The 20,167-nt window shown below is 43.2% G+C and overlaps 2 protein-coding genes across 5 annotated transcripts in view; both read left to right on the top strand.

Moving 5' to 3' along the window:
• Positions 1-8,948, top strand: part of capn15 (calpain 15) — a 47,913-nt gene extending 38,965 nt beyond the window's left edge. For all 3 annotated transcript variants that reach the window (XM_069691524.1, XM_069691525.1, XM_069691523.1), the window contains exons 8-12: positions 385-546; positions 703-938; positions 1,118-1,287; positions 4,212-4,390; positions 5,601-8,948. In XM_069691524.1, the coding sequence (XP_069547625.1) occupies positions 385-546; positions 703-938; positions 1,118-1,287; positions 4,212-4,390; positions 5,601-5,778 (925 nt within the window). In that variant the 3' untranslated portion in view covers positions 5,779-8,948. The remainder of the gene's footprint in view (positions 1-384; positions 547-702; positions 939-1,117; positions 1,288-4,211; positions 4,391-5,600) is intronic.
• A 517-nt stretch (positions 8,949-9,465) lies between these two features.
• LOC138616920 (putative protein MSS51 homolog, mitochondrial) lies at positions 9,466-20,025 on the top strand. Of its 2 annotated transcripts, none has more exons than XM_069691518.1 (7): positions 9,466-9,646; positions 10,871-11,048; positions 11,297-11,446; positions 13,553-13,677; positions 13,945-14,508; positions 17,486-17,579; positions 18,611-20,025. In XM_069691518.1, the coding sequence occupies exons 2-7, from the start codon at positions 10,891-10,893 to the stop codon at positions 18,816-18,818; spliced, it is 1,299 nt and encodes a 432-aa protein (XP_069547619.1). In that variant the 5' UTR covers positions 9,466-9,646; positions 10,871-10,890; the 3' UTR covers positions 18,819-20,025. The 2 variants fall into 2 exon arrangements, with proteins under 2 accessions (XP_069547619.1, XP_069547620.1); XM_069691519.1 differs by having other exon boundaries at positions 10,874-11,048.
• Positions 20,026-20,167: the final 142 nt, after the last annotated feature.

Genomic DNA, 20,167 nt, shown 5'->3' on the forward strand with positions numbered 1-20,167 from the left:
ATCTTCTTCCCCATTGTCAGGAAGACAAAAGTAAAGATGTGAGACAGTTGTCAGAGTGAGGTTAGGAAGTGATGAAACAATGATAACGGACTGAAAGCGGAGAAGAGGTTGTCTCTCGGGGGCTTTGTCTTTGAAGGAAGAGGTCTGATATGTTAGCAAAGTAAATTGTGTTTGTACAGCAGCACCCTCAGAGGCTAATGTTAATGCTTGTGATGCATACAAATAGACTGAATTCATGACAGAGGGGAGAGTGGATCAGCCTGAAACACTGCTCGTGTCTCAGAAGAACAGGTTACTCAGCAGGTCTGGAAACATGTGAATAAAGAATTTACAGTGTCATATATAGACTAAAGAAGGCTCTCTGCTTTCTTTTTCCTCCCTCAGGTACTTTGACTCGGTGGACATCTGTAAGATCCACTCGGACTGGCAGGAGGTGAGGCTCCAAGGCTGCTTCCCCAGCAAAGCCAACGGGCCGGTGACGGTCACAGCCCTCACTGTGCTGGAGAGGACTGCACTGGAGTTTGCTCTCTTCCAGGAGGGAAGCAGGTGAGTCGAAAAGCAATCAGCATTTTCAAACCTCCCACATCCCTTCTTTTATCGCCTCTTCTCCCCGTGGTGTGTATTTTTTTCTTCTTCTTTCTTTTTTTTATTTTTGATGTCCCCTTCCCTCCTGATTACTTACTCCCTTCATCCCGCCTCCAGGCGCTCAGACACGGCCGACAGCCACCTGCTGGACCTGTGCATCATGGTGTTCCGCGCCTCCTTCGGCAGCGGCAACAAGCTCACCCTGGGCCGTCTTTTGGCCCACAGCAAGCGAGCGGTGAAGAAGTTTGTTGGCTGCGATGTCATGCTGGAGCCGGGAGAGTATGCGGTCGTCTGCTGCGCCTTCAACCACTGGCAGATGAACGTCAGCGGGACGGGAGGTCCACTCACGCCCGGTAGGTGTTCAGAGCTTTCAAGGCAACAGTAAACGTACCTTCCAGTCCTTTTAAAAATGCACCTCGACATCAAGCTGCGCTTTTGTGGTTTTGCTCGTGAATATTTCCTCGGTAATAACAGTTGAGCTTAAATCTTTGGGTTTGAGTTATTCTGAAGCACGCTGCTGTCTTCCTCCCAGTCTCCAGCCCCACCAGCGGAGCAGCGCGGCGGCCAAGCCAGGACTTCCCTGGCTACATCCTGGCCATCTACAGCTCCCGACAGGTGATGGTGGAGCAGGTGGAAGCGACTGCCACCACGCTGGCCGACGCCATCATTCTGCTCACGGAAAACAAAGGCGAAAGACACGAGGTGAGACGCACTCATTTCGGAACAAGAGAACAAAGGAACCTTGCAATAAAACAAACACCCGCAGTTCTGTTAAATATCTACATCTGTTTACATTGTTAAATTTGACTTCCTCTGTCCCATCTCCCTACACACACACACACACACACACACACACACACACACACACACACACACACACACACACACACACACACACACACACACACACACACACACACACACACTCACTCTCTCTCCATTTCATTGTCTTTGAATATGATATTGCAGTCCAGAGTCCAGGTTTTTAAACAGTTACACATGTTCTGTGCTTCAGGCTCTGTGCTTCAGCCTTTTCAGTTTGAAGTGAGATAATGGGTATTTCATTGTGTCAAGTCTCTGCTTTAGTTTAAATCAATATAGAAAAAAAATGGTGCGGTCAATACTGCAGCTTTTAACACACAGTGTTCGGGGCTTCCAAAGTAACGGATCTGACACATTAAGTCAAACAAAATCATCATTATTTAGGATGTTGAAAATCCTTTCCAATGTGTGCCAGAAGTCTGAGACATGAGGAGACACTTTGCATGTTTCTTTTGCGATGCTCTCCCAGTTCTTCACTGCAGCATTTAGCTTGTGCTCGTCATGGGGACTCAGTCAGTCAAGGATGTTTTACCATATGTTTTCAATTGTTGGATGCTGGATAATGATAATGTCCATCCATTATCTATACCCACTTTATCCTGAACATGGCCACAGGGGGGACTGGAGCCTATCCCACCAGGCAGTGTTCACCCTGGACAGGTCGCCAGTCCATCTCAGTGCCAACACATGGAGACAGACAGAAACATTCACACTCTCATTCACACCTAAGGGCAATTTGTAGAACCACCAATTAACCCGAGATGCATGTTTTTGGATGGTGGGAGGAAGCCGGAGTACCCAGAGAGAACCCACACAGGCACACGGACAACATGCAAACTCCACAAAGAAATACGCAGGCCCGGATTCAAACCCGGAACCTTTGTGGTGGGAGGCACCAATGCTAACCACTGCACCGCCTGTAATGATAATGTCTTTGGCTGAATTTGAGCAAACTCCTTTATACTTCTGTTTGAATCCTATTGACTCCGTCAGAACTGAAATGTATTCCAGCGTGACAGTTCCAACGGCATCAATGCGATAGCCGAGCCTTTAACAGAAGCACCATCACACTTGACAGATGAGACGGTATGCTTTGGGTCAGGAGTTGTTCCTTTTTCTCTCCACACTCTCCTCTTTCCATCATTTCGATAGAGGTGGATTTTTGTTCCATCATCCATAAAACTTTGTCTCACAGTTCTCCTGATTTGAAAACAAGTTTGCCCTCATCCAGGAGGAAAGTCTTGATTGGCTGCACAGTTATAGAGGCATTTTTGTTCTTCACGCATATGATTGGCTGCTTATCCACAACACTTCTATCAAATTGTCTGACATTTTCTTGAGTTTGATAAATCGACTGTCTTAAATACATTTGGGGGTATTTTAAGCCTCTTTAATATTACTTTCACCAGCATGGTCACCTCTTTACACGTCATATTGACGAACAACTCCACCTGACTCTAAATGACAACTTTTGTGCCTGAACTGGCGCTGAAAAGACCCGATAAACATTTAGTAGGAAAGTGTCCAATTACTCTGAACCCTTGCATTTTTTTTCAGCGTATGTTAAAAGGTGGGGCGGTGCAGTGGTTGGCACGGTCGCCTCACAGCAAGGAGGTTCTGTGTTCGAACCTCGGCCGGGGCCTTTCTGTGTGGAGTTTGCATGTTCTCTCTGTGTCTGCGCGGGTTTTCTCCGTGTATTCTGGCTTCCTCCCACCATCCATAGACATGCAAGTCAGGTTAACTGGTGATTCTGAAAAATTGCCCTTAGGTGTGAATGAGAGCGTGGAAGGTCTTTGTTTCTCTCCGCAAAGACAACACTATGTGTTGGCCCTGCGGGTATAGATAATGGATGGATGGACGTTACAGTTCTTTCTATATAGATGTAAAGCTGAGACTTGACTCCATTCTTAGATTTCAAAACTAATGTGCTGAACCGGAGTGGAAGAAGAAAATCCTGTTCTGACTTTACATATGCAAGTACGTGCACATCATCTCTTTCACAACAAATGAGTCTGGCTGTCCTGAACAACTCGTACCGAAAAGTGCTGTCACATTGGCTCGTACTTTACTTTAGTGGATGACCGCTTTTTAAACACTGGAGATCATCTTTGTTAAATCATTCAGCTCTTCAACTCCAGGAATTCTCTGGCACTCGGAAACAGCCACGGCACAAACAGTACTGTTTTAAAAATATGGTTAAATACAGATGTTTAGTTATTATTAAACAATTTTAGTTGTCCTGAGTCATGAAAAAAGAGCTTTGTATTATGAGAACGTACATGTGTTGTTGTCCAGGGCAGTTGGATGTGAAATGACGGCAGTTTAGCCGCGCTTGTATTTGTTTTATTACAATCACAGCCCATTAAAGAAAGATTAGCAGCCAATGAATAAGAGATGGAAGTCATCTTATCTTGAGAGACAGTTGTTATTCTTAATGTGGATTGTTGTTTGTAGAAACATTGTAACGCTATTAAAATAAATTTTAAAAAAAAAAAACGTTTTCATTGCAGCTACATAGCAGTTAACACATTATTTCAGTTGTCAATCTCTGGTGTTTGTCCATCAGATGTTTCCTTTTCTGTTTCTGTAAAAGCAATAGTCATACTGGTAGAAACCCACCAGTCTTTCTGCATATAGTCGTGTCAATACACCAGAAAAATCCAATACATGTTGGTGTAGGGACAGACTTTGAAGACATATCACTCTGTCGGCTTTGGACACACGGTGGGCATTTCGAGGTTTGAAAATAGAATAGCAACCTCTCTGTAAATTACGCTTCTTTGTGTTTCCATGTGCGCTCTCAGGGCCGCGAGGGGATGACATGCTACTACCTGACCCACGGCTGGGCAGGGCTCATCGTGGTGGTGGAAAACCGCCACCCCAAGTACTACCTCCACGTCTCCTGTGACTGCACTGACAGCTTCAATGTGGTGTCCACGCGCGGCAGCCTCAAGACCATCGACAGCGTACCACCTCTACACAGGTACACAACTCTGAAAGGGTCTTTTCTTAATTTAACAAGCTTAATTTTACCTTGGTAGGAAGCTGAAAAGATAACAAGTTAAGAGATGAAATGCTCTGGGAACATTTGATACAGGTGCAGAAAGCATCTACCACGCATGCAGACTTATATAAACTCTGCGTTCCCACAGGATTAGTGTTCTATATTTCTTAATAATCTACCCCGGGCTGGTCTCAGAACAGGTAATGGCTGCCTTTGTTTTCCGCTGGTCCCCGTTGTGCTCTTCACACTACTGAAGGCAGATGCACACTTGCGGAATCCGGCATCGTGTAGCTGTTCACACATCATTAGACTTCCCTGAATTTAGCTTATTTGAATGTTTCACTTGCACAGACACGTAACGGCTCACATTAATGTGAATTTAGGACCCTCACTCTAAAGTTATGGTCCACATAATAGGAAACTGTAAAAAGTCACCATGCATGTCCGTGAGCACATCTTTTATTGTCATTTTCTCCATCGAACAAGAACATTATGCCCCTTCGCTTGATAAAAACTTTCAGCACAGCAATATCACACTCTTATTTTCTAAAACGTTGCTCACTTGCTATTATACAGTCAGTTCATAGGTGAAAGCATAAAGCACGGATGTCATCATTTTCAGGAGAACATTACATCTTAGCCGTATTCATAGAGTATTCACAGTCGAAGGCGGAAAGCCTTTATTTTTCACCAGGTATCGCCGTATTTCATTTTGTCTTCAAACTATAATGCTGATATATCAGCTTTCACTTCTCTGGGTGGTTCCCAGAGGAAAAAAAAAAAAAAAATAGTTACATTTATTAAAAACTAATTCATATTCTTTTTAATGATTTGGCATCTGGAGGGAAAGACTGAGGTGCTCTCGCCCATCAGCAGCCATGGACCTTTCAGCCATAGACCACTTATTAGATAATTGTTGTTGCCATTTATTTCTATCTGAAATTAGAATATATGAATTCATATTAATAATGCTTAAGTGAGTTTAGTTTGTTACAAAATAAGATATCAAATTCAGCCCTATACTCACTCAGGTCATTTCCATACAGTCTATTATTTCACTGCTCCATACACAATACACAAGTGAAGCATTCCTTATTTGTATTCAGAGTGCAACATGTGCCTGATCCATCTTGACAGACGCTGGAAAGCTGCTCCATGTTTTCTTAATGCTCTGTGTCTCCCCCTGCAGGCAGGTGCTGGTGGTGCTTTCTCAGCTGGAGGGAAATGCCGGCTTCTCCATCACCCACCGCCTGGCTCACCGCAAGGCGGCCCAGGCCTCCCTGGGAGACTGGACCCCCACTAAGGCCACCCACAGCCCCCAGCTCACCCCGGACATCGACGGCCTGCACCGGCCCAGGCCGCTATGACCACCGCCCACTTTATCTCACACACACACAGACTGGAATCCAACGAACTGTCAGACCACTGGAAAACCAGGCGAGGGTAGGCAAGTGGTGTGTGGAGCCCTTAGGCATAGAGAAAGATGCTTTGTGTGTCTCTTTGGAATCTACACTTGAATGTAAAGCATGAACGGAGCAGCATTTATTTGCTCCCCTCGTAATGCTTTTTCATCCAGCCCGCACACACACTCTTGAACCTCGCCAAGTGGATGTGCCATGTCAGGATGAAATGAGGGAAGTGGGCCACGTGAAGGGACCAGGACAAACTCACAAAACAATACATCGCCCCGGCACCTACGATGATCCAGTTGAAACCACTTTGTATTCTGGATGTTTACGGTAGCTGGTAGTGAGCTGTATGCGAAACAGATGTCAGCCCTCAGTTTCTTATGCTTACAGACAACCCTGCTTTCATGAGCTTCAAAAAGAGCCGGGGTGGAGTGCTGAAACTACTGAGCCATCTGCCGGCACGCATCCCTATGAGCCAGTCACACCTCCCTGCCCTCCGTGTCGCCCACAAAGACCGCTAACAAAGCGGGACACTCGTGGGGGTGTTTACCTCCCCCATCCTTAGTACGGTACTTTATGAGCCAAACCCAACTAATTATACTCATAGTGATACATGTTTGTTTTTTTAATTGAGGAAATACACTCGTCAGTATGAGTCTTACTCGTTTTATACATAACACTTGTTGCCGGCTTGTCCATATTTGTGTGTTTGAGGTTGTAGAAAAAAAAGCCATCTTTCATACAGTCCTGTCCGTCTCCGCTGTCCGTCATCACCGCAGTGCTGTCGAGCACGCTCTCTAGCTCAGGACCAAACCCATAGTTTGTACAGTAAGTTAGTTAAACCTCAAGCTGATGTTGTGGCAGGTGTTATGGAGCCCAGGTAGCTGGAATAGCATCTTTCTGTGTTGTCTTTGTTCCGAGGTGCAAGAGGTGCCACGTCTGCCCGCCCTGTAGAGAGTAGCTTTGTGAAATACTGAGACATAATAGAATTCCCACTTTAGTGCTGCTTTCATAGACTAACATACAATTTTGGCTTTTTCCCTCCAGAGAAACAACCAAATACCTCCTTCCTCAATACTTGCTTTGATTCATTGTCACTCAGCCTCTGTTTGGGGTCTCAGCGCTGGAGGCGAGTCATTACACGACCAGCTTTATAGTTGACCCCTCAGGCACAGTTGTGTTTTCATCCACTTCAGAAATCAGTTTACGTATGAATTAACCCTCGGGGAGCAACTCCTCCTCTCGAGATGTTACATCTTACTGCATCTTGCACTCTAGGTTTGTAACAACCAGCAATTTGTGTTGGATCTTTTTGTGGTACTGAAGGTCGGTTAATATCCATTTATCACGCTCACACAGTTTACCAGTGTGTGTCGATTTACACTTTGGTGTACTTGGGGAGTATTCGAGGAACCAGTGGCTGTTTGAACAATCAGTTTGCCATAGGGGAGCTCTTAAGAAGAGCTGCCCGAGTTTACTTGGGGAGGTCAGGGACCACTTCTGTTTGCTTGGGTGCAGCACGAGCGTCTGGGCCGTCCTCCCATGAGAATACACTGACAGCACGTCAGCAACAACGCGGAGCCTTTGTGAAATAACAAATTAGCGTTTTGTCAGACTCGGTGCACGCACAACAAGAGAGGGAAGCGATGCTCCCCCCGAGACCTGTCGTGACACAGAAAATAGTTTAGTTCTCCCAGTCTCGTCTGGGTTGTTTCAAAGAATGGGTTGCTTCCAGCTGTTTTTTTTTGTTTTTTTTAATGTAGGTCCCTGTTTAGGGCCCCGCCCACTTGTTCTTTCCAGTTTCTCTAGTGTCAAAGCCATCGGTCCTGATTCACTACAGAGCTTTCAGTCCTCACCATGGTAACGTAGATGTTTCATCAGAGAGAGGGGGAAGCTTAATGGGGTGCTATAGTAACAATATGGAGTGGGAGACTTTTTCAAGTAAAAGTTAATGTCTTACTAATGAAATGAGGAAAAAAACTTGAAAGCTGATAAGGAAAAACATTTATTTCATACAATTAATAATTGTTTAGGAGGGGGGGGAAACAAAATCATGTTTTTTTTGTCTCTAAACAATACAGTTTCCTCCATTGGAAGATTCCCTTCAGATGACCTTGAGTCAAACATTTGAGTCCCCTTTGATGGTGTTGTCAGCATTGATGGTAAAATGGCAGCACTGTGTCACCATGTCGCCCAGCGACGGTAGGCTGTACTTCATGACATCTTCAGGACAATTCAGCAGTATAATGTTTCTGTAATGAAACCTTGACACTGACGTAACTGTAAATATGCTTTCCAAAGAAACATCCTGTCTAATGACCACTTTCAGATGTGTGTGTGAGAGAGTGTGTGAGTGCATGCTCACAGCCGAGTAGCTGTGAATGTCCGTGTCTAATTTATTTGTACAAGTGATTTGCAGGCCTGTTTTGTAATGGATCCTGTCTGAATACTGAGCTGATGAATGACAGATAAAGGAATGTGATAATTTGTGGCTTTAGTTTGAGCCCGGAGGGATTAGCTTGACAAGAACTGAACCTGCACTGAAACACCTGCAAAGACGAGGCACCTCGAAGCTGAGTGTCACTGCTGCATCACTTTACATTTACATGAGATTCATTTTTTGATTTATCGTATGTTTTTTTTTGGTCATATTTCTGGCTCTTGCTGGTGTCCTATGAACCCGCTCCTCTTCTGCTAAGTTGTGTTGGTGGCTCTTCTGTGCTTTAGGGGCGCCCCCTGCTGCTGAACAGCCAGAGAAGAGCTGGTCACTGACAGACTGGCCGACGCGACGCCTTTACTCTCTTCTCCTTTGTCCAGTTCCATCCTTGTAAATTGTACAGACCGCAAACTTAAGTCACACAAAAGTTGAAAAAACAAAAAAACAACAAAAATCAGCTGACCCTTTTAAACTTGTAAAAAAAAAAAAAAAAAATTAAAAAAATGAAAGTATGATAATAGGAACAAAAAAGTAACCTAATGCTGAAAAAAAATTCAAACTCTCAAGAATGTGAGATATATTTTATTGATCTTTTTTGGGGGGTAGGGGGTATGAGTATATGTGTACAAAATATGTATGTTTAATTTTCAATCTCAGGTTCCATTGGACCAAATAAATTTTTTTAATTAAAGTTTGGTTTTGGAGTATTATTTCCATGTTCAGTAACAAAGAGGCTTTTTTTTTTTTTTTACTCCTAGAATGATAATAATAAACCAACAGAAGAAATTGTTTTCTGTTCAGGGTGTTGCAGTTTAAATCTCTTGACTTCCTCTTATTTTTCCAGCTGCAGATATATGGTAAAAACTTGGTACAAACAGATGCAAATTATGTGTATTTACATATCTAACATGTTTTTCACTCATACTTACACGAGTTTACTGCACTTTTAGATGTACTTTCTGATGTGTTTGTCATCACTGATTCCTCTTTGCTCTTCATTTCCTGGTCTGTGCTTCTTCTCATCTCAGGACTTCTTCCTCCCAGCTGAATTCACCATATTTACCAGAACATGGTGTTTACAATTCTCTGTTATAGAAGACTCCCACCCTCGAGATCCTGATTTGAGCAAACCTCTCGCCACTTCTCCCTTAACCCCACCCCTCTCTGTACTTGTGTGTGCCCCCCGCCCCTAAACCTCATATGACAAGAGCACTCAATAGTCACCCCACCCCTCTCCATCTTTAGGGCTAAGTTTCACAGACCACAGCAGACGCACCAGGAAGGCACTGTGGGGTGGTGAAATCCAGCCTAAGCAGCTGTCACTCACTTCCTTTTATCCTGAACCAACAAGAAAGACCTAGAAGTCACTCTACTCATCTGGAACCAAAGGTACGACCACTAAAATACCTCTCTCTCTCTCTGTTTTGGTGTTGGGACACATCCCGAGGCATCTTCCTCTTAGTCACTTGTGCATGTGTGCGTCGGGGTGAAAATGTGATAATGCTGCGACTAACTAGTCAGTGGAAGCACTCGGCATCCTGAAACGCCAACAGTGGTCGCGGTCAGAATTGTGAGGAGAGAAAAGTGAAAACCTCTCCTGGGAAATCTGTTCATTTCCAACCCTGTGCTTCCCTGCTGCTCTGTAAATATGAAAGAACTAATTAGATATAAGCCTTTCAATTTTTGTCTGCAGACATGATAAGACTAGATCACTCCCCAGAAACACTTGGTATGAAATTGAAAAGATACAGCGTTCCTCAAAGTAAAGGAAAACTTTTTTTTATTTTTTTTTATGTAAAACTGGAACGAGGAGCGTTGTGAGTACAGAGTGCCTCAGTGTGATAAAGTGAAGCATTTTGCCTGCACTTTGCCGTTCTTAAGAGGAGAGTCTTAAAGAATAAAATTTGTAATGTTTTCAAGGCCAAGTTAAGTACTGCTCCACTTTAGAAACAGCTAGATGTTGAAAAATATACCAATAAATAAGAATTTAAAGGCACATACATGATTTTTAGCAACTTAGTCTTTATGGTTTGCTTCCAATAAAGTAAAGAAGGAGATATGTGTGTGTGTGTGTGTGTGTGTGTGTGTGTGTGTGTGTGTGTGTGTGTGTGTGTGTGCGTGTGCTTGCGCGCGCCACCATCACATGATCACATTTCTCTCCCCTCTTATTTACCCTCATGTCAGGCCAAGGAAATAAATCTTGTGACATGCGAGTAAGAAGGGTGGCATTAGGTTTTGGCGACGGAGGATTTCTGTCAAGGGCAGAAAAACAATGACTCACCTCGAAGGACACATCAGAGCCTTTGCGTGTCTGAGATTTGCGTGATCCCACGGCCATCCGGGCGAGAGAGTGTGTATTTTAAAACATGGTCTTGAGGCTACGTGTCTACTTCACACCATTATAGATATGTTGAGAAAAGGTGTTTGCCTTTAGATTAACACAGTGTGTAATGGAAAGGAATCAGGACAGTTAATGTGTAGCGGGTTTCACTGTTGCTTGGTGAAACTCTCACATCCTCAAGTGTGATCATCTGTTCTGCAATGACCTGGGAGTCAAGAGTAGAATTTCAGAAGTAGGGTTACCAAATATTGAATGCTTTATTTCTCTCCCAGTAGAAAGCTAAGGACACAGCATGGCATCCCAGATCCCAGCGCTCCCACAGTCCTTCTCTCCGGGGACAGACAGCGTATTTTCTGACCAATCTGGCTTTTATTCTCTGGACTCCCATGTTCCTGGAATCTCTAAGATGATTCTCAACAAGCTCAACATGAAGGACTACGGAGAATACAGGTACAAAAAAAACCTGTTGATGTTTTACCTGTTTCCTGTTACTTTCATTTTTCTAACTCCCACACTTCAATTAATTGATATGGCATATATATTTTGTTTGGCTAGAGTCTCACAGAGTTGCATTTTATAAATTCGTATGTCCTCTGCTTATAAAAAAAAAAATCCTCTTAATTTTACTTTAATGTCTCTAACCTACCAAGAACATGTGTCTTGCTCGGTCAGTGATTATCCTCATTTCTGTTAATAAGGGCTGCTATTGAGGGAAAGTCTACAGGAATCTCATTCAGAAACTACAAGGAGATGTTCCAAAAGATGGAGGAAACCTTCAAGTTCTGCACCGGCTGCAACAAACTCCCTGAACACCTCACCGAGGGACAGACCCTGAAACGCTGTGTGAAGTGAGTGCAAAGCCACGAGTGAAGAGCGATACTTGAGGAGGACTGCAGAGATCACCCGTGTGTTCACTTGAGGAGGCGGTCCGTTGTGCTTGATGTACAGTACTCTAGCATTAATGCTGATTAACATTAATCATTGCAGACAATCTGAGTATTTTAGGGAACTGAAACAAACACCGTGCGGCGTTCAGCTCTGTCATCACGCCGGTAGGATATTGTTTTGTTGTTGTTGTTGTCCGATAGCGTTCACGTGTTAAGTGTTACCAGTTGCTGCTCTATAACACTGGAATGATAAGCCATCAAAGTCTGCCCAGTGGACATGGACAATGACCAATTATAAATATAGCTAAGTCCCCTGACTGGGATTTATCACTCTGTAGTTTATTAGTAGCGGCTTAATGCAGTTCATAATATTGATTCAGTTCAATTCTGATTTATTTATAGTGTAAAATCACTATGGAACATGCAAACAAACACAAAGAACAGAGAAAAGTGACCAGCAAAGGGACTTCGTTAAAAATGTACATAATAATAAAATGCCGGTATTAGACACAAATTTTAAACAACATGAGACCCATGTCTGGAGGGCAGGAGAGTACTAGGCATATCAAGGAGGTGGTTCTGGTCAATTTAGTTTCCCATAATTGTAAGCTTTACTAAAACAGGAAAGTTTTTAAGTAGAGAGTCATCACAGGCTGCATTTCAAGGAGTGAGAACAAGGAGTGGAATACAGTGGGCCTCGGCTGCATTGTCATGATTGCCTCATTGTTTTTGTGCCTCATTTTTCTTCTGGCTCTCTGCTTCTCTTTCAGTCTCTTTCTGTTTTGTATTCGCTCCTTTTCGTACACACTGTCTCTCGCTTGTGCATTCCCCTGAAATTGTCAGCTGCCACCACCTCTCTCACTAAACTTACCAGGAGCAGCAGGCATTTAGGAAGACAAAAAGTAGAAATGCTGACAAATAAAATCCCCCAGACCTTTGACATCAGGTGTACCACCAACACTTCAACAGTGCCAGCGCTGCTGCTTTTCCAACACTTTCCTAATTCTCATTCTGTTTCACATTGCTTTATTTATTAAAGTGGACAACAGTGTTTAACTTTCAAGGGCACCCCTCTTTTCTCACCTTGTTTTGGCTCACTTTGTCCACTAAGCCTCTTTTGGAGGATTAGTACGCACAAAGTGTGCCATGACGGAACATGCATGGCTGACAAATGATTTTATGTAAATCTGAGTGCCTCCACGGCTGCAAATCATTGCGAGGTAAAATAACATAGTTTCCCAATGCACCAACTGCTGCTGGCTGACGGACCTCTAATCCAACACATTACCTCACCACCACATCCATTCACAGAGGTCATATAATCTGTACAAATTCCAGACTCTACCTGCTGTGGTTATTTTTGCTGTTTGCGATCGTCTGAAACAGGACAATTTATCTTCGGTGTCTCGGGTTGGTCCCTGAATGAGAAGGTCATAAGACTGTTTTGATGAATGATGAAACTATTTACAATATGTCCTGGCACAAACAGGTGGGCTAATAATACAGATCTACATGCACCCCTAAAATATTTACTTTAGGCCACTGGCCTGAGCTCTTGAGGTAATTTAATAGCAGTGCTTCATTTAGCATCAAATACCTGAAGAAAGAAGTATTTAAACACACTACAATACTGCATACTTCCCCAATAATCTCAGCAGACATTTTGTCACTCCATTAGAGTAAAACAATATTAGGAGTCTACAGTAGTGCAAGCAGCTCTGTGAGGTTTTGCTTGGCTTAGCTCAATGCTCAAGATAGCGTTCTCACTGAAGTAATTTAGCCTATTGGGACCTTGACAAATTTCATTAATGGCTTTTAACAAAATTTCAGTCTTGAACAAAGTGGTTGACCCAACAGACAAGCCATCAGAGGGAAATTGCAACTTCAAAACTATAAAGCCATGCTGAGCATATGGTTATAAATTCAAATGAATCAGTGGTAGCTTGGGGGGTGTAAAGTGGAGAATAAAGAGCTTTAACAAATCATTGTTTTCATTTACATGCCTTCATACAAACGTTGTCCCATTTTTTTTTCATCGTTACTTTTCCCCCTGTTGTTTTCCGACAGGTGCTTGAATGTGTACTACTGCACGAAGGACTGTCAGAAAAAGGACTGGCCTCAGCATAAAAATGTCTGCAAGACGTTGCGAATGGTGGCCATTGACAGACTGGTGGAGTGGCTGATGTTCACTGGTGAGAGCCAAATTTTCAATCTGCCTAAAGGCTTTTTTAGTTAAAAAAAAAAAAAAAAAAAAAGAGAGAGAGAGAGAAATCACAGTAATAAAGTGGCATATTTTAAAGCTTTGCTGCAGAAATAAATTGCCCGAGACATATACGCTCAAGCTTTAATTAAGTCTTCAGTCTAAAAACACTGTGTATACTTGGCAGGTAGAACCAAAACTACTCTGTTTCTTAGCTTTTGGTCACAAATCCATCATAAATGCTCTATTACACATACAGGAGATCTCCCATTCCCCACTGAGAAGTGGTCCAAGTCAGCTGCTGAGGTTAAGAACTGGGACGACTGGCTTCCCATGCAGGGGGACCTCACGTCACGTCTGGACACCATCTTATCTGGTGCCAACATGACAACCCTTTGGAAAAACGCCAGCAGGCCACGCCCAGAAGACGATGACTTGCGACAGTCCTTGTGGCGAATTCAGAGCGAGTTCCTCTCTCGGGTTCTCACAGTTGGGATGGCCGTGCATCACTTTGGTCTGGACCCGTACGCAAAACCGCTCACCATTCACCTAGTGGGGGCATCCCACAGTGAGACCATGGGAGCCAGACTAACTGACTATGATGAGCTGAACCGCATGTTCCCCGGACACCAGGGCATAGAGCTAGTGATGGTGGGACCAGAGTTGGTGGAAGGCCCCATCATGAGACCCCCTCTCACGGCGTTTGGCCCCAAGCAGAAGGTCTACATCAGTGCCTACAAGGCCCTTTACCACCAGTTCTGGGAGGATGTGGTGGAGAAAGAGGAAGCAGCCAAGCCAGACCTGGTGATTGGATTTCATCCTGGTATGTACTCAAAACTACCTGCCAAACATGAACACGCAAAAAGTGAGGGTGATCGTAACAGCACAAAAATCTTACAAGAGGCTTAAAATGCTTCAAAATCAAGCAGCAAAGACTGTAATGATGATCACTGCAGCTATGAATAGAAACAGCTTAAGTGGTCAGCTGTCTCTGACAGTCACCAGTGGCTTGTATTCCTTTACGTTCGTCTGACAATTACCTCCTTCAGAGGACAGAGAGAGTAGGAGACGTGTAGCTCACTAGAGCTGGCATATTCATTAGCGCCAGGACTTTATTGGGGATTTGGGTGATTAATGGGAGCAGCTTGGAAGAAGTTTGGCTCACGATTGCTGGACTCAGCATAATGTCAGTAAGCTGCCCTTTTAACGGGGTAGCCTGTGCCCAACACCATCCACCCCCAGTCGTGTGCAAAATCACTGATTTGAAGCAGTCTGAGGACAAACAATGTTCTGATCTGGTCAAATATTTTGTCTCTGAATATGAATTTAGTTAATACAAACACAGAGGGCAACTGCAGATAGCGTGTTAGCCTAGAGGTCCTGACACCGACCTGGCACATTATCCATTTTCACGGACAGCCACCTCATTAAAGTGGCACTGTAACCACACGTCTCCCTAAGCTCTTGCACCAAATCTCTTATTTGACCCTTTAACCTGCAAATCAGCAGTAAAGCCCCGACCCAAATGTACCCGTAACCCCTGACTCAGTTATCACCGTAGGCTCCACTGGAGCTAAATATACAGGGATCAGTCATCCTGCAAGTAAACTGCCTGAAAGCCTGGCTGCATTTCTTGCAGCAAAGCTGGCAGACCACTGCATTATGACACTGTTTAGGTGATAGGGAACCAGGCAGCATGACGGAGGGAATAAAGAAGAAGGTATCTGCGTGTGAGAATCAGACAAGGGAAAGCTACTAGACAAAAAAATATAGAAGGGAAACAGAAGCATTGACCTCTGAGAGTAAGAGTGATGTCAGCTGTCAGCTTTCACAAAGGAGATTGATGTGGGCTACGTAATGTCATCCTACAGAGATAAAACAGGTGCCTTATAAACATAAACACAACATCCAGATTGATTTTTGTGCACCGTGAAGTCAGCTGGATTTTCAGAGCTCTGAAGCATCATTTTTTTTTTTTTTTTTTTTTTTTTTTTTACAAACCAAGAAACATTAACAGCACCTTCATCCACCATATGGCCCAAATTCACACTGGTGCCAGGCAATTATTACAGCATTACCAGTCAGACTATAGCCTCTCTTTGTCACCTTATCTCCTGAAGGTCTACAACTCTAAACACTTACTCCCTGTTAAATGTTTTATCATGATGAGAAGTGTAACCTCTGGGATGTTCGTATCGTGGCATACATTATTCAAATGAAAATCCCCTCTCTCTGCAGTTTGAGTTCCCTGGAAAGATGTGGCAGGCGCTGGATAACATGATACCATCTGTGTCCCACTATCACAGGCCGTACAATTCTCTGCCTCTGTAGCAGGCTGTGACCCCCCCCCCCGAAAGTGCAGTAGTACAGATCAGCTGAAGGTTTAATACACATATATTGTGCATTCACATGCACATTTTTTACTAATTATCGAGTACAATGTAATATTTTATGACATCCCTCTCTTGGATGAAATATATTTATCATCATAGGGAAATTCTGGTTTGTTTCCTGCCTGGTTTTTGTCCCACTCAAGGACACTTCAGCTGGATGGATTTGCGGTATTTGCTGCCATGGTGGATTGAACCTCGGTAATCTAGTTGAAGGGCAAACTTTTCACCACACTACACCCTGCTGCTCAAAACCCCTACTACTGATATAAAACCGGAGTCAGGGGAAAGTGACATCTGTCAGTTAATATGCTGCAGGATTATATATACACCTAAACCATCTTAAATATAGCCGGACTGCTGCAGTTTATCATCTGTGTGACTGAGCGACGGTGTCATGAATTTTCAGCTGGCCTGGTGCGAGTTTGGAGTCGGAACAAGCTTCGCCAAGACCAGCTGAAAATCTTAAATGTGGTCTGCTCATCTGGAGCAAGACTACCTTCGTCATATTGACTGATAATTGGGTAAGGGCCGAAGGAATTATATTCTAGATAACAAGAGAACCACCCGGCCAGCTGAAGACTAATCTGTTTGATCTTCACCTCATTGGAGAAAAAAACTCCTGAGTTTTTCCCTGTCAGTCTGTAGAGACTGGGATGGTGAGAAACAGGCAGCTGAAAAGCTTTTCGGTGTCAGTGTCATTCAGCTGTCTCATTTTCAGGGTGGAGCGTTCAGCAGTTAAAGATCCATATATTTACCCCGGGGAAGGAGGGTGAATATCGGCCTCATCAGCTGTCCAGAAACACGACTCAAATTACTCCACATGCTGCTCGTATCTGCTGGATGTGTAAATGAACAAGTGTTTGCTAACAAGTGGCAACGTAAAAAGGTGATGACATGACAGTGTTTGTGCTTTCACTGCTACAAGAAGCCAAACAACAATTCAGACCCTGAATAGTGCAAACACACCGTAAGCAAATCTGACACCGGTTATTTTGTAATTCAAATTTTAGCTGCAGATGTTCCTGAATTGAAAATGAATGGCCTGGTTGGTGTTTTCTTACCAGAAACAGGTTGACAGCCATTTTTAATTTTCACAGAAAAGGAATACTTTCTCAGCTCATGCCTATTTGCTAACAAGTAAGTTAGTGCCACCAACATGCAATTCGGTGTCAAGAGGTCGTAGTCATTTTATGTAAGGTCAAAGGTCATATGATGAAGAGACCCTAGATGGTCATTATTTATACAAATGGATCGCTTAACTTTAAAACGTAACTGTGGTCTTATAAGCTGCTTGCAAAAAAAAAAAAAATCATTGGCTTGTTTTTTTGGATGCCAAGCCTTTGATTGAGAGTTGATGTGTATTTTACTGGCATGAAACATGTTTTTTTTTTATTGATTTTATTCCAGGGTTTCACGCTAACAAGGGTCTGCTAGAAGGTTGGCTGCCCACCCTTCTGCTTCTTAGAGACTACAACATCCCTTCCTTCTTTAGCGTGTACAGGTAAAGCGTATTATCAAACACTTGTTTCACAGTTTGTACAGATGATAACTCTTGCTCTCTGAGCAATAGTGAACATTGGAAATTCCCATTAACTGATTTTGTATAACTCTTCCACAAAGTAATATCAGAAATGATTAACATAGAGCAAATGGCAAATGGTCTGCACTAATATAACGCTTTATTACCTTAGCAAAGGTGAGTCACCCACTCAAACACATTCACGCACCAGTGGTGACAGAGCTGCCATTCAAGGTGCTCACCTGACGTCAGGAGCAACTGGAGGTTCATTGTCTTAACCCTCCTGTTGTCCTCGGGTCAAAATGACCCGCAGCTGTGTTCAACCAAGTTCTATTTTATTTCTATATTTTTTGGGATCATTGGTCATCATTCTTTAAAGAAACCCTCACAGCCTCCTTGTCACCAATGATCCCCAAAAATATGAAAATAAAATAGAACTTTGTTGAACACAGCTGCGGGTCATTTTGACCCAAGGACAACAGGAGGGTTAAGGACACTTCGGCATGTGGACAGCAGGACCCGGTTCTAACCGTCAACCTTATGATTATTGGCCAACCCACTCTACCATCTGAGGCCCCAACAACCTCCTGCACCTCCTTTATGGCAGCGTCTTGTTCACCCACATGCTTTATAGAATTTGGTCTCTCCACTCCTTATCTAGCTGACCTCTTCACTTCAGTCCTTTGTCTCAGCATTGTTATTTGTTGCCCAACACCCAAATCACACCCAGAGCTTCTTTCTTCCCTCTTCACTCTGGTGACAAACACCAGTTTCCCGTTTGTACAAAAGCCGAGCTGAATAAAGGGTTTGTTTCTTCTGCTGCCCCCTGCAGAGTGTAACTCACAGCAAAGTTACAAATGTTGTTGTTGTTCTCTTCCGTTGGTGCTGTTCCTCTAGAAAAAAAATATATATTCTAGGTGTCTGTGAAGAGGTGTTAAGCCTCTCATGAGTGTCACAAGAGGATAGAACTTACTTAATTGATTGATTTCTTCACCCTCTCCTTGTCCCTGCAGCGAGATGGAGCTCAAATCCTCACTGTCGATCTTGCTGCAGCTGGAGATGCACATCAGATATAATGGACTCAATCCGTTCACTTCACAGAAGCCAGAGTACAGCCAGGCCTGTCCGAACAAACCCCCAGTCTACTGCAACTCTCATTACGTCTGTTTCCAGGGACTGCAGCTTCAAGAAGACTTTGAAGGGCCTGGTGCAGAAAGTTAAGAGCCCCTAGAGGAAAATCAGAGCTTGCTTGGACTTTAAAGGTGTGGTTTTGGACTTCCCAAGGTCTTTGGGGTCACTTCCTGTGACCTTTGAGAGATGAACAATACTCTGCTGTGCTGCCACCCAAATATGAAAACTGAAGCTTACATCTGTCATTTGAAGCAAAGATTGTTTTTTCGTCATGAAAAATGCAACTTCACTGCTTCAAAAGTGTACTAAGCACCATCCTTCTACTTCTGTTATTGTTAATTAATCAGGCAGATTACAGAAATCCCTCAAAGCGTATTTTGTAGGATGACAGCACCAGGGCGTCCCAAAGGTTTGTTCCCTGTCGGTGCCCCGAGGTGACATGGTTGTTTCATATGAGGGGTCATTGTTCTACATATATAATGAGTCCTAAATTGGTTCAGTCATCATTTGATGGCTCCCTGTGATTTGTTCTGGGGTGGGAGTAATTCCATATTTCTTACAATAGCTGCATAAAATCAGATGGATTAAGCAACAGTAACACTTTACCATACAATGTTCTTGCTACATTTAATTTAGCTGATGCTTTTATCCAAAGTGACTTACAACACACTGATGGTACACCATCAGGAGCAATTTTAGGGTTCGGTGTCTTGCTTAAATGCACTTGGGCATGTGGACAGGAGGAGCTGGGATTGAGCCACCAACCTTCTGATTAGTGTGCAACCCACTCTACCGACTGAGCTACAGCCTCCCTTAAGAAAGGCCATGAATAAGCCCACATATTGAAAATTACATTGAGATAAGTCATTGCTTGTCTGACACAATCTGCACAAAACTGAATCGTGCTTCACTTATTACTGAAGGCCTATTATATTGGACAGTATTATATTTCAAGGCATGGACAAATTGCATAATTTTTCTCTGCAACAGCTTTAAAGATTCACTGTAATGTTGACAAGACGACTCATAGACTTTCTGCAAATGATTCAAGTAATTGTTCATGTGCTGTCTTTCTTTGTTGTTGCATCAATCAAAAGTAAATATTGCCTAATCTTTCTATAATTTACCAGTATCCGATTGAAAAAGCTTAATGATAAATAACCATTAATAAACATGTAAAATGACTTAATCAAGGATCCAGTCTTATCTAAATGATCTCCACATATATGTACATTAAAGATGCTTATAGGGGCCTGTATTGGAGAATCTGTCTTTAAAAACTGAAAAAACATAACAAGGATTAACTGTGATACTGATAACACTGTGTTAGATGTACTACTGTGTCTGTTAACAGTACGACACTCACCTCTTGTGGATTAAAGTGGTAAAATCACACAGAAAGTTCAGTAACACTCGTGGTTGGGGTGGAGAGTCTGAGG

This window comes from Brachyistius frenatus, unplaced genomic scaffold (genome assembly GCF_029030835.1).
Source record: "Brachyistius frenatus isolate BFR_SWC_R1_liver_20210118 unplaced genomic scaffold, ASM2903083v1 Contig_11, whole genome shotgun sequence".
NCBI classification, from domain to species: Eukaryota; Metazoa; Chordata; class Actinopteri; family Embiotocidae; genus Brachyistius; species Brachyistius frenatus.

Coding starts and splice junctions, on each gene's coding strand:
- LOC138616920 (XM_069691518.1), top strand. CDS start 10,891: ATGGCATCCCAGATCCCAGCGCTCCCACAGTCCTTCTCTCCGGGGACA. Junction 13,678..13,944: donor GGAGTGGCTGATGTTCACTG/GTGAGAGCCAAA, acceptor TTACACATACAG/GAGATCTCCCATTCCCCACT. Junction 17,580..18,610: donor TCCTTCTTTAGCGTGTACAG/GTAAAGCGTATT, acceptor TTGTCCCTGCAG/CGAGATGGAGCTCAAATCCT.